This window comes from Callithrix jacchus, chromosome 9, assembly GCF_049354715.1.
Source record: "Callithrix jacchus isolate 240 chromosome 9, calJac240_pri, whole genome shotgun sequence".
NCBI classification, from domain to species: Eukaryota; Metazoa; Chordata; class Mammalia; order Primates; family Cebidae; genus Callithrix; species Callithrix jacchus.
The window spans coordinates 107,277,567-107,292,479 of NC_133510.1; the positions used below are offsets into that span (position 1 = coordinate 107,277,567).

The following is a 14,913-nucleotide window of genomic DNA, read 5'->3' on the forward strand; positions in this document are numbered from 1 at the left end:
ACCCAATTCTCCTGCTCTCTCCCCAGATGCAGGGGGTCAGAATTGGGGCTAAAAATTCTACCTCTGATGACATGGTTGGTTCCTCTGGCAACCAGCCACCATCCTGAAGCTATCTAGGGCCCCACCAAAAGTCACATCATTAGCATAAAGTCAGGTGTGGTTGAAAGAGGCTCATTATGAATAGCAAAAGATGCTCATCTCACTAGTGTCACTCAGGAAATTCCAAGGGCTTTAGAAGTGCCCATGCCAGAAACCGGGACGGGATGGAAGACGAAGTACATATTTCTCATTATATCACAATATCATAGGATGTTGGGGCAGGATGATTCTGGAGGGGTTTCTTAGCTAAGACTAGAAGAATGTGTGGGTGTTATCTAGTGAGAGAACACTGTATAAAAGGCCTGGGTGGGAAAGCAGATGGCTCATTCAAGGAACCGAAGAAGACCCTCAATATTGCCATAGCTTAAAGAGCCTAGAGAGTTAAATATATATGTATGTATGCACTGGATAAATAGGTGAGTAAGTGATGGTCTTGTAAACTAAGGAAGGATATTTTGACTGCCTTTGGGGCATTGTGATTCAGCCAAAAGATCTAAAGCAGGGAGTAACATGTTCAGATACACTGTTCAGAAACATTCCTCCAGCTGCACCATGGAAGCTGGACAGAGCGGGCAAGTGGAATGGCAGATCCAGTTATGTGGCTATTGAGGTGGACAAGAGGAGATGATAGTGGCCTGAGGTGGTGGCAGTGGAAATGGAGCAACACTGTTGTATTTGAGGGTAGAGTTGATAGTACCTGCCCCCTGAACCAGGAATGTGAAGAGGGAAGAGCTGAAGACCACTCAGGTTTGTGTCCTGCAATAGGAAGTAATAGCAAGAGCAGGCACAAGAGGTGACAGTGATGACAAGACCACTGATGCATATGTGGACCTGCTGTGTGCTGGGTACTATGTCCCTGCCTGTTGACTAACTTGGTCCTTATGAGCACCTCATAAGGTGGGTGAGGGTAGTATACCTATTTGACAGACGAGGAAACCAAGGACAAAGAGGTTGAGTGAATGCCCATGGTCACCCAGCCTGGTCATGGCAAAGCTGGGATTCAAACCCAGACAGGCTGTCCAGAACCCCAACGCACCACACTGTGGTGTATTTCCACAGACTGTCCTGCCATATGTGCCATAGAATCTAAAAATGGAAATGATTTCTTGGTGGCAACATGAACATAGTGGAGACACACAGACCTGGGTTGTAATCTTAATCAGCAAATTCCTCTCAGTGAGACCTGGCCATACCACCCAGGTTTTCAGAAGCTTTGTTTCCACATTTAATAAAATAAGAGGCCAGGCATGGTGGCTCACTTTTATATTCCCAGCACTTTAGGAGCCTGAGGTGAGTGGATCACTTGAAGCCAGGAGTTTGAGGCTAGCCTGTCCAACATAGCGAAACCCCACCTCCAAATAACAAAAAATTGGCTGGACATGGTTGCATATGCCTTTAATCCCAGCTACTTGGGAGGCTGAGGCACAAGAATATCTTAAACCCAGGAGGCAGAGGTTGCAGTGAGCCAAGATCACACCATTGCACTCCAGCCTGGGTGATAGAGCAAGACCCTGTCTCAAAATAGATAGATAGATAGATAGATAGATAGATAGATAGATAGATAGATAGATAGATAGATAGATAGGCCGGGCATGGTAGCTCACGCCTGCAGTCCCAGCAGTTTGGCAGGCTGAGGCAGGTGGATCACAAGGTCAGGAGATCGAGACCATCCGGGCCAACATGGTGAAACCCCGTCTCTACTAAAAATACAAAAAAATTACCTGGGCATAGTGGTGCACGCCTGTAATCCCAGCTACTTGGGAGACTGAGGCAGGAGAATTGCTTGGTCCCAGGAGGCGGAGGTTGCAGTGAGCTGAGATTGCACCACTGCACTCCAGCCTGGTGACAGACCAAGACTCCATCTCAATGGATAAGTAAGTAAGGCCTGGCTCGGTGGCTAACACCTATAATCCCAGCACTTTGGGAGGCCAAGTTGGGCAGATAACCTGATGTCTGGAGTTTGAGACCAGCTTAGTCGATGTGGCAAAAGCTTGTCTCTACTAAAAATGACTGGTGTGGTAGTGCAAACCTGTAATCCCAGCTACTTGGGAGACTGAGGCACATGAATTTCTTGAACCTGGGAGGTGGAGGTTGCAGTGAGCCAAGATTGTGCTACTGCACTCCAGCCTGGAGCGAGACTGTCTCAAAAATAAATAAATAAAATGAAATGAGAGAATATCTAAAATGAGAGAGTATCTAACTATAGGGTTGATTAAAATGCAATCTGTAAAGTGTGTAGGAGAGTTCGTGTATTTAATAGATGCTGAAGAGCTGCACCTGTTAGCTGTTCTTTTCACTGGGATATTATAGAAGAAAGATGCGGCTGTGGCTTGGGAGGAGAGAAGATGTGGATGGACTGAAGGTCATCACGATAGTATTTTTAATGGGGGTTGGAGAGGTATGGATATTTTGAAAAAGCTCCAGTGATTTTTTTTTTTTTTTAAACCCTGGTTGTGAATTACTTGCTTTGATACTGGATTTTGAAAAACCAAAGGCTTTAAAATCCTAGTTATGGACATTTTAAAAATTATTATTATTTTTATTTTTAAATTATTTTTAATTGATGTGGAATAAATGTTTATAGGTTGCATGGTGATGGTTTGAAACAGTTTATAGTGATCAGATTAGGGTAATTAGCATATCTATCATCTCAAACATTATTTCTTTGTGTTGAGAACATTCCATATCCTTTCTTCTAGCTCTTTGAAAGTATGCTTTATTGTTAACTACGGTTATTCTAAAGTGCTGTAGAACACATTTCTCCTATCTAGCTGTGATTTTATATTCTTTAACAAATCTCTCCCTATCTCCTTCTCCCAACTCATCCTAGCCTCTAGTAATCTCTCTACCTCTGTGAGTAAGCTAGTACAGCCACTATGGACAACAGTATGGAGGTTCCTCAAAAATCTACAAATAGAGCTGCCATGTGATCCAGCAATCCCACTACTTACTGGGCATTTATCCCAAGAAAGTTGGTTTTTTTTAAAGCTTCTTTATCTAGGAAGAGTGAAACTTGGCATTAGGGGTTCATAGGAGGAACTCTTTTCTTTGCTAAATGCTGAGTTTTGACTTAGTAATTGGATTTGCTACTGGACCCACTGTTTGTATTGTCCAGACATATCCTGTAGGATATGCTGTTCAAATGTGGTCCACAGAATGTTTGTTAGTAGTCTATAATGAGAGAAGGATAGAAACGAAGAAGAAAGTTGAGAAACTTTAACATCAGTTTGTGACTGTTCTAATAATAAAAAATGGTGTTTTAATTTTACATGCCTTTTAAAATTTTATTTCCCCAGTATATTGTCAGTGAATTTCACAAGTGTGAGTCCAGTGGATGAATTAGAAATGATAGTAATTTTTAAACCAGTCCCGAGACTGCTTTAAACTGAGTCCTCAAAAAATAGCCACAGCTCCAAGGCCAGCTGTGATAGGCTGGCACAATGACTCATTGAATGAACTCCTCCGTACCACTTTGATAAAAATCCTGGGCAATTGAGAGCAATCTTTGGCTCTGAGGAGCAATTGCTTAAAAAGTTGAAAAATTCCTTATTAATTCCTTATTAATTTCCAAAGGGAATTACTGGAATTCTGGAATTGCTGTAAGAGGAGAGGCTACTCTTGTTTTGACCGAAGGATTCTGAGCACCTGGGGCATTAGTCATGATTTTGTCTTACTCATTGCGAGATGGGGTGGTGGTCATTTATTCTGAACACCTGAGCTATAGTCATTGAGTAGGAAATGGATTACACATAATTTTCAGTAGTGATTTCAACTAATCAAGTTTACTTGTAAAGGAACAACTTGCTTTGATACTGGATTTTGAAAAACTAAAGGCTTTAAACTCCTAGTTACAGGCATTAAAAAAATTTACTTTTAACTGACACATAATTGTACGTATTTATAGGGTCCATAGTGATGTTTTGAAACAGAGTTTATAGTGATCAGATTAGGGTAGTAGTTCAAGAGGAAAGCATTTGAAAAGACTTTTGGTGTCAAATATTAAAAGTTTGGGTGCCTTTTTTTTTTTTAAAACAGTCAGTATAATCCCACTCTAAAGTGCGGGAGCCTTCTGCGGCTGAAAGTGTTGGGGCAAGATACGAGTATGTGAGGTGAAAGCCTCCAGCAGCCCTGACCTTTGTACGAGTCCTGTGTGTTGGGATGGAAGGGCATGAAGGCTGCCCCTTCTTATAAAAATTCTAAAACGGTTGTGTATGAATGAAATCTGTCAAAACTGACCCCAGCAGTTTTTTTTCATTTATTTGAGACAGGGTCTCTGTCTGTCATCCAGGCTGGAGTGCAGTGGTGTGATCTCAGCTCACTGCAGCCTTGACCTTTCAAGCTCAGGCAGTGTTCCCACCTCAGTCTCCTGAGTTGCTGGGACTACAGGCGCATGCCACTGTTCCCAGCTAATTTATATATATACATATTTTTTAGAAACAGGTTTGCACTATGTTACCCAGGCTGGTCTCAAACTGCTGGTCTCAAGCGGTCTTCCTGCCTCAGCCTCCCAAAGTGCTGGGATTGCAGGCATGAGCCACGGCGCCCAGCCAGTTTTTTTACTTAGACTGATCAACAATGGCAGTTTGGCTTCCACCATCTTTTAAACATAAGAACAACATCAATATAAGAAAAAACAGATGAGAGCTCATTTTGGTGGGTTTAGTTTTGTATCCAAATCTCCTACAAGTTCTATTTCTAAATCAGTTTCTGAGAACTAGAACCCAGGCTTGCACATTGATAAGCCTGGAATTTGTTTAGATGTATTCTTTGGCTCTTTATTTATTTCCTCATTATAAAAATGGAAAAGAAAGCATGTTTGAATTGCCCATAATACCCAACTCTAACACAGCTATTTTTATTATCATGTATTATTTCCCCGTCCTCATCTGTACTTATACATTTTTTTAAACAAAGGAATTTTATTGCCTTTCCAAAAAAGTTGTACTAGTTTACAATGTGTCGCCAGCATTGCATATAAGAGTGCTAATAAAATGTTGCAAAATTCAGTGTAATGTTTTTTCTATAGTGAGTATAAGAAGGATAACTACTGGCCGTGCGCTGTGGCTCATGCTTGTAATCCCAACACTTTGGGAGGCTAAGGTAGGTGGATCACCTGAGGTCAGAAGTTCGAGACCAGCCTGGTCAACATGGTGAAACCCCATCTCTACTAAAAAACCAAAAATTATCTGGGTGTGGTGGCAGGTGCCTGTAATCCCAGCTACTTGGGAGGCTAAGGGAGGAGAATTACTTGAACCTGGGAGGCAGAGGTTGTAGTGAGCCAAGATTGTGCCACTGCATTCCAGCCTGGGTGACAGAGTAAGACTCTGTCTCCAAAAAAAAAAATAAAAAAAAATAAGGTAACTATTTCAAGGATTTTAGTGTATCTTTGTTAACAGTGATGAGCCTCTTCTTGTAATGATTTTTTTTTGGGATATGAATTATCCAAATACTTCTAATGCATTTGTATTTAAAAAAAATTTTTTACGATACTGGCCATTAGTACTTGGTCTGGATTTTTTGAGAAGTAAAGACTTTGTTACTCTCTGAGGCTAAAACAGAATAAAAACTTCTCAGTATTGTTCCTTTCTTACACAAAACTGTCTTCCCACTTATTCAAAAGTTGTTTTTGTTTTTTTGAGACAAAGTCTTGCTCTGTCGCCCAGGCTGGAGTGCAGTGGCGCAATCTTGGCTCACTGCAACCTCCACCTCCTGGGTTCAAGCAATTCTCTTGCCTCAGCCTCCTGAGTAGCTTGGATTACAGGTGTGCACCACCATGCCTGGCTAATTTTTGTATTTTTAGTAGAGATGAGGGTTTTACCATGTTGCCCAGGCTGGTCTCAAACTCCTGACCTCATGATCTACCCACTTCAGCCTCCCAAAGTGCTGGGATTACAGGTGTGAGCCACTGTGGCCGGCCATGTATTTTTGTTTTATGTATAGGCAATCTTGAGCAGTAACAAGTAAAAATTGTCTAAAACTGTTGAGTCCACAACCATTAAATGTTTGCAAGGATATGAAACAAGGGCTTGTTAGTCACTGCAAATAAGAGTACAAGTTGATGCAGACACCTGGGAAATCCAGTCAAGCCAAAGTTTCACCTGCCCCCTGACCCAGCAATTGTACTTCATTCAGCTCTGTCTGCAAGGAGATGCACTGGAATGTCCTAGCATCGTATTGCAAAGAGCATTTTGGCAACAGCTTGGATGGCCAACAGAAGGAGCCCGAATGTGTGATTCATATTCACTAGTTAAATAATTGAATACTACAGTATACACTATATATGCTAGGCTGTATGTGTTGTTCTAACTATAGTGATCGAACTCAATGCAGTGTAAAAAATGGAAGAATTAGCTATTTGTATCCGTGTGGGATACAAAAAAGCAGGGTAACAGAAGAATCTACATCTTCTTGCCATTTGTAAGTAAAGCTTCTTAAAAACCACAGGAGAAATGCAAGAAGAAATGCATAAGAATGATAAGCACCAATTAGGTGGAGGGAAAGGAGGAGAAGGAGAAGGCCATCAGGGTCTGGACTAACTGGGCACATGGGTGTTTGTAATAATGCACTTTATACCCTTCTTTACATCCAAAATATTTCATGGTGAATTTCTTTTAGAGGGTTGACAAACAACTGGGGGTACCTTATTTGTTTTAATCATCCTCATGCTAACAAAATTCTTCAACAGATAAAACCTAAATTTTTTTTCCTCTTTCACCTTGGTTTTAAATATCTTCTCCCTTTTATTCTCTGGAGAAATAGAAATATCCTTGATCATACTACTATTCTTGTTTTACGCATTTTGGTAGTCGGTTTTAATGCATATGATGTTATCTGAACTGTTCCGTTACCTCATCTGCTCAGGCATCTGAAGATGTTGTGCTTTCTCTTCCCCTGCAGGTATTCACAACACTATCTGTGACCAAACGCTCTGGGGCAAGCATCCTGCAGGCTGGCTGCTGAGGTTAAGCCCCAGTGTAGATGCTGTTGCCAAGACTCCAAACCACTGGCTCGTTTCTGTGTCCAAATCCAAGGCGGAGTTTTCTAGAAGGTTCTTGGGCTCTCGGCACCCACATATCCTGTGCTTACCACCGCCCAAGGCCCCCTTGGATCTCTTGGATAGGAGTTGGTGAATGTAAGGCAGGCAGCGTCACACTGGGGTCACTATGACAGACTTGAAGCTGACATTTGGCAGGACATCTTAAGGATGCATCCATGAAGTCACCAGTCTCAAGCCCATGTGGTAGACAGTGATGGAACAACTGTCAAATCAGTTTCAGCATGACCTTTTTTCTTTGTGGATTTTCTTATTCTCATTGTCGAGTTTTCTAATGTTGGTTTTCTTCTCTATGGTGTTAATGATATTAGAGATGAAAAACGTTAGCAGTTGATTTTTGTCCAAAAGCAAGTCATGGCCAGAGTATCCATGGAATACTCGTGTTGCATGGAAGGGATAGTTTGGCTCCCTTGGAGGCAATGCAGGCTTGTCCCAGGAAAGAGCACTGTCCTGCAGCTGAAATGGATTATTCTTTACTGACGTGCTCAGCAGTTTCTTCTCTAATATATGTCCAAACCGAGTACATCTTCGATCGACTCTAGCCAAATTTGCTCATTTGCTACATCACGGATGATTATTGTTTTAAGGTCTGTTTAGGAAGGGAAGTGGCTACCTGGCCAGCCATTGGCTGACATTTGGTAGTATAATATGATTCTTGCCGTTATTTGTCATGGGGGCAGACATACACCAGCAATGGGGGAGTAACAGTACATATCTTTCTCTTTAGTTTACTGTGTGTTGGTCTAAGCAAGCTGAGATCATTTGCAGTGGAAAACACACAACTTGTTTAAAAGTGTTTCTGGTAGTTTTAGCTTTATGTTAAAAACACAAAATATAATGGCGTTAGGTAACTCTAAGACTACATTAGTAGGAAAATGAGTCTTTTCATGCTTATGATTTAAATCTTTTGTGGTAATTGCTTTTTAAAGGAAGTTATTAATATCATAAGTTATTACTATTTTGAACACAGGTGGATGTGAAGGATTTTCATTTCAAAACCAAGTGGTTTTGACTTTTTCTGTTGAATGAACAACTGTGCCTAATGGAATTGTTGCAGAAGTGTTTATGCTTTGTTAGCATTCCAATTTGCATTATTATAAAGAGGTATAGATGCCTCAAATGTTACGTGTTTGTCAATGAACTGGCTCAGGATTCTATTTCAGCTGTCTTTTTTCACTGTGTAAGTTGAGTTGAATACGTGCTGTGGACATCAGGCTTCCTGCCAGCAGTTCTTGTAGCTTCTTTTTCATTCCTGCCCCCATCTGTATTTGTCAGCTATGGCACTGCGTGGTTGTTTCAAAGTGCATTTCTGGGCCACCCCAGGAAACCCATGCATCTGCCTGGCGTTTAGCAGCAGAGCCCCTGACTGTGCCCCAGGGCTCTGCCTCACATCCTCATCTCATCTGGCTGTATGAAGATCTAGGAAAAGGGGAAAGGAGAGGGCAGTTGAGGCACTTGACCGTATTCAGTTTTATTTATTTTTGTTTTTTTCTCCAAGTCCACCAGTCTCTGAAGTTAGTAGGCAGTATGAAATAGTCAGGCCTAATCATGTTGTGATTCTCTTTTCTTAGGGGAGTGGAATATTCCATCCCCACAAGAAGGATTATACCTTATAGACGTGTCTTATTGAGATTCTGTATTTACCTATTTTATTGAAACATATACTAAGTTCCATGTATTTTTGTTACAAATCTTCTGAAAGAAAAAAAAAGACAATGTGAAACATTAAAAGGTATTAATAATATCCACATGTGTGCTTTCCTACTGAACGATGGTTTTGGGAGTCCTTGCAAGAGTACTGAATAGATCTCTGACAGTGTATTAAAGAGCTAGCTGCTGAGTAGGCTCCAATGATGCTATGCTGATTTGAGAGAGACTGATGGGTTTGTTGCTATTTCCCACCTTCTGGCAGTATCAGGCACATACATGGTTAATAAATGTTTATTGTCATGTTCAGATTATACATTCACATGCACTTAATCTTCTTAGGTATCACTTTTTAAGCAGAAACTCCTCTCTTTTTTTGAGAGGGTCTTACTTTGTCTCCCAGGCTGGAGTACAGTGGTGCAATCTCGGCTCACTGCAACCTCTGTCTCCCAGGTTCAAGCAATTTTCCTGCTTCAGCCTTCTGAGTAGCTGGGGTTACAGGTGCGCACCATCATGCCTGGCTAATTTTTGTATTTTTTAGTAGAGACAGGGTTTCACCATATTGGCCAGGCTGGTCTTGACCTCGTGATCTACCCGCCTCAGCCACCCAAAGTTCTGGGATTACAGGCGTGAACCACTGCACCCAGCTGAAACTCCTCTTTTATGTAATCTTTACCAAAAACCTTCCCAGCTTGTATTTCCTTTTTGTGGTAAGTAGTTGTAGAGTGCTAATAGTAACAGCTACATGAATGTTTACTGCAACACGTGCAGGCACTGTGCTTGACACACCCTGGCTGATGTAATCCTTACAACAATCCTACTAGAGAAGGTGCTTTTGTACCCATTTATAGATGGAGAAACAGGTTCAGAAGTGTGAGTCACTTAGGATTGCATCAGGTTTTTGAGGTCAGAGTTGGGTTTGTGACTTTAAAAGCCCAAACTTAGTTACCTTGCTGTGCAGCCTCCCATTCATCTCTGACAAATGGAAGCATTCGGTTTAGGTGCAGAAGCACTATCAAATGGTGCTGTCTGCACACTTAGTAAATGCTTTGTATTGGTCAGGCGCGGTGGCTCACACCTGTAATCCCAGCACTTTGGGAGGCCGAGGCAGGTGGATCAGAAGGTCAGGAGATCGAGACCATCCTGGCCAACATAGTGCAACCCCATCTCCACTAAAAATATAAAAAATTTAGCTGGGTGTGGTGGTGCGCGCCTGTAGTCCCAGCTACTCAGGAGGCTAAGGGATACCCAGATAGCTGGTAAAATATTCCTGGGTGTGTCTGTGAGGGTGTTCCTGGAAGATACTAGCATTGATGCAAATCAGGAGACAGTAAAGAGGGTTACCTCGGCAATGTGTGCAGGCGTTGTCCAATCCTTGAAGCCCAAATCAAACAAAAGGCAGAAGGGTGAATTTGCTATTTGTCCTTGAGCTTGGACATCCATCTTCTGCCCTCAGACCTTGCTGCTCTGGTTCTTGGGACTTTAGACTCGGACTGGGACTTGCACCCTTGGCTCCCTGGTCTCAGGCCTTCAGGTTTGGACTGAAACGACTCAGTTTCCTGGGCCTCCAGCCTGCAGATGGGACTGTGGGACTTTTCAGATTCCTTAATCACATGAGCAAATCCCTCCTAAAAATCTTTCTATAATTTATGTACACACATATGTACAAAATCCATTGGTTCTGTTTCTGTGGAGAGCCCTAATGCACCCATTGTATGGCAGATTTTGTTGTTGTTGAGAGTTTCACTCTTGTTGCCCAGGCTGGACTGCAATGGAGTGATCTCGGCTCACCACAACCTCTGCCCTGGAGTGCTCCTGAGAACCTGTAAGTAAGAACCTCTTACTTACCCCTCCTCTGCTCCAAGCCCTCCGATGGCTCCCAATGGGGCCAGTGCATCAAGATCCTACACCATCTGCCCCTCTCCCTGTTCTGTCTGCAACTTTGACTGCTTTCCCTACTCAGTTCCTTTGTACTGGACGTTCCTCCAACCTCCGAGGCACACGCTGCCTCAGGGCCTTTGCATTTGCTGACCTCTGTGCCTGGAACGTGCTTTTCCCCAGATATCTGCTTGGCTTCCTCCCTTCCTTCCTTTTGAGTCTTCAGCAAATTGTCACCTTCTCACTGAGGTCTTCCCTGACCACCTTAATTAAAATTCCACTGCCTCTGCCCCACAGCCCTAACCCCCTTCTCTGCTTAGATTTTTCTCCATGGCACTTACCACCACCTAACTTCTGTATGATTTACTTAATTGTGTGAGTTTTGCCTGTTTACCTCCACCTCAAAACATAAGCACTTTGAGGACGAGGATTTCTGATGTTGTTCACTGCTCAGCTCTACTGCCTAGAAAAGTGCCTAGTACATAGTATTTGTTGAAGAAATGAATGAATAACAATTTTTTTACACCCACTCACCCTACCTGACCACACTTACCCTAGATGAGGTGTGCTTATTCATTTCGTGTCCACTAAGCCTTGAACATAAAGGATAGTCCATAATTTTCTTCCTTTACTGAGTTAGCAACCACCCAGGCTTTTGCAATTATTAGGCAGGTGCTACCTCATTTTCCTGACATACAAGACGGTATCACCATCATATGCACAAGAAAGCCAACGGCAAGGGCCTCTGATGCCTCACTTCAGGTCAGTAGCATGTGCTTCCTGCATACCTGCCACGTGTGGACCGCAGGGCCAAGGACCTGTCTGTCGGCTTTTTATATTTTTAGTAGAGACAGGGTTTCACCATGTTTCCCAGGCTGGTCTCAAACTCCTGACCTCAGGTGATCCACCCACCTCGGCCTCCCAAAGTGCTGGGATTACAGGCTTAAGCCACCGTGCCTGGCCAGCAACCACCTTTTTAAAGGCTTCCCTTATCTTTTGCTCTGATTTGCAACTGCCTACTAAATTATCTCTCTAGCTTTCCTTTCCACTCTCCATTCTGACCAAATCGTGTAATAATAATACTCACATTTTTATCATATGCTTGCTGTCTGAATAGTAAGGTCATGTTGTAAGTGCTATGCACATACCAACATTTAATTCACGTGGCCACTACTCATCCTCAATTGGAAGTCCTGGCCAGGCACTCAGTGGGGTCCACCAATGAGAAGACAGGAAGGTGGGTCTGGGGCTTAGGAGGGAGGAGAGATGGCAGACTCTGAGTCAATATCTGCACAGAAAAATGAATGACAACCACAAGATCTGTTGGTGTTACTAAGGTAGAGAAGGCGAGGCTGTTTCATCCCCACTAAGTGCTGTGAGCAAAAGGCCCAGTGTTTGCAAAAGCCTTTGAAACCATTTTGAATAAGCTCCAGAATACGAAAAAAAATAACCCAACACAAGAAAATTGCAATGGACAAATCTTTAAACATCTGCATACTTGCCTTATACCAATCAAACGCAATTGGATCTGATTCCCGTGTGTCTGTAAATTGACTGTATATTGAAAGTGGGAAAGTGATGCCTTTCATTATGTCTGGAATGATGTGGGGTCTGGAAGTACAAGTGCATAGAGGAATAAAGGCCTTAAAAATGGCATGGAGAGGAAATGAAGAGAAGAGGCGTTACTGATGAGAGCTGCAGGCAGAGAAAGAACTGCATATCCAAAACACCTTCCATGCACTGGTTCCACTAATCTTGTAAGAACCTTTAGAACTAGTGTTACACCCACTTTTTAGATGAAAAAAGGGAAGTTCAGAGTCTTTCAGTCACTTGCTCAAGCTCATGCTATGTGGCTTCTAAGTAGCATAGGTGACTCCAAAGTAAAAGAGAAGGTGTGCCTCCTAGTGTCTATCCCTGGGAACAGCAGGCTGCCACTTCGGTGTTCAGTTTTACCGGAACACCCTTGTTTATGGGATGTAATGAATAAGGTTACATAGCTAAAAAACTTTCCAGGGCTTGCAGATCAAGGGGGGTGGGCAAAGAGGTTAGTAGATAATTCTGGGAAAACCTTTTGAGACGGAGTTTCGCTCCTGTTGCCCAGGCTAGAGTGCAATGGTGCGATCTTGGCTCACTGCAACCTCTGCCTCCCCGGTCTAAGTGATTCTCCTGCCTCAGCCTCCCGAGTAGCTGGGATTACAGGTGCCTGCCACCACGCCCAGCTAATTTTTGTGTTTTTAGTAGAGACAAGGTTTCACCATGTGTGCCAGGCTGTTCTTGAACTCCTGACCTCAGGTGATTTGCCCTCCTTGGCCTCCCAAAGTGCTGGGATTATAGGCATGAGCCACCGTGCCTGGCTCAATTCTGGGAAAACTTGTTTGCTATATGTGTAGCTATAAAACTGGATCCTTACCTAACACTGCGTGACAAAGGTAGACTTGAAACATATTGAAGACCTAAATGTATATGGTACAACCACAAAATTGATATGGTACATATAGGAAAATACCTCTGTGACCTAGAGGTGGGTGAGGATTTCTTAAACCATGGTCTAAAAAGTAAATCATAAGGCAAAAGCATTGATGTGCTAGTTGCCCTAGAAGTTCTGATTCATAAAGACCGCCATGGAAAAAGTTGAAGATGACCGTGTGAGAGAGGACAGTGTCTAAAACCGATAAGGAATTTAGACTCAGGTGACGTCAAGGAGCTCTGGCAAATCAACAAGAAGACAGGAACCACAAGAGAAAGTGGGTGAAGAACATTGAACGGATTATTCACCAAAGATAAAACCCAAAAGTCCACCAAGATAGGAGAGGTGTACAAACTCATGAGTCATTAAGAAAGGCAAATTAAAATCATGAGAGACTGCTGTATAGCCATCAGATCTGGGGACATTTGGTTAATGCCAAATGATGGGCTAGGTGAAGGGACTGTCAGGCCCTGCTGGTTGGAGAAGAGACTGTTGGCGGCTTGGTGTGTAGACCTCAAGCATGGTGTAGCCCATGACCCAGCAATACGGCTCCTGGCTCTCAACCCCAGAGAAATACTGTGAAACCATAAGAGAACGTGCACGAAGACATACCTATTACGGCAGTATGTGCAGTGTGGGGAAATTGGACTCCATCCTAATGTCCCTCACAGGGAATAGATGAGTAGGCTGAGGCAGATACAAGATGATGCAGCAGCACTTGGGGGGTACTCATGACATGGGTAGAGGCAAGTGGAAAGAAAAGAGACCAAGCCCCCCATAACTGCTTCTGCGTACTAAAAACACATGCCCATGAAACCATGGTACACGTTTTACAAGCAGAATAGCACACATGCACCACATCAGAGGGGCCGGCTCTGGAGAGAGAAATAGGAAGTGAATGGAAATAAAGGGGTGCTGAAGAGAAAGTGCCCTGCCCCATGCAGGCTTTCCTATAGGCAGTGGTTACAAACCCAGCCCCTGCAGCAGGGTAACTTAAACCCCAGTGCCTCTGTTTTCTTACCATTGACTAGAGATAATAATTGTGCTCACCTCTCAGAGTTGCTGTGAGGATCAAGTTAACACACACTCATGAAGTACTTAGAATAGTGTGGCTGGCACAAAGGAGGTGCTAGGTGTAGAAGGGTGTTCACAGTTTTATTATTATTATATTTTTGAGACGAAGTTTTGTTCTCATTGCCCAACCTGGAGTACAATGGCACAGTCTCAGCTCACCACAACCTCCGCCTCCTGGGCAAGTGATTCTCCTGCCTCAGAATCCTGAGTAGCTGAGATGACAGGTATGCACCACCACATCTGCCTAATTTTGTATTTTTTAGCAGAGATGGGGTCAGGCTGGTCTTGAACTCCTGACCTCAGATGATTTGCCCGTGACAGTCTCCCAAAGTGCTGGGATTACAGGCATGAGCCACCACGCCTGGCCCCACAGTGTTACTTATATTTGTGAAAAGTGAAAAATAATTGAAATATTCAACTATGGGAGAAAGTTTAGCCAAATCATTGGGAAGATCTAATTGTTCTTCTATCCTTCTTCCCTTTGTCCTTTTGGTAGCAGAAACCCCTCCCTCTGCACACACAGATTTTAGCAATGTGCTTGGGTACCCAGCTATGCACTGAATTTCCCAGCCTCCCTGGTACTAAGTTGCCCTGTGGCTAAGTTCTGGAATGAAATGGACATGAACGTGTTATGTTCTGTGTAAGAAAATCACTTGCTCTCCACTTTCCCCTTCCCCTGCATCTGTGAATGACA

General features: G+C 43.1%; 1 protein-coding gene across 1 annotated transcript in view; it reads left to right on the forward strand.

The window, feature by feature from the left end:
• The window catches only part of TXNRD1 (thioredoxin reductase 1), a 116,614-nt gene extending 107,717 nt beyond the window's left edge, over positions 1–8,897 (forward strand). The window contains 1 exon segment of the mRNA NM_001256419.1: positions 6,997–8,897. Coding sequence (NP_001243348.1) covers positions 6,997–7,065 — 69 coding nt within the window. The 3' untranslated portion in view covers positions 7,066–8,897.
• Positions 8,898–14,913: the final 6,016 nt, after the last annotated feature.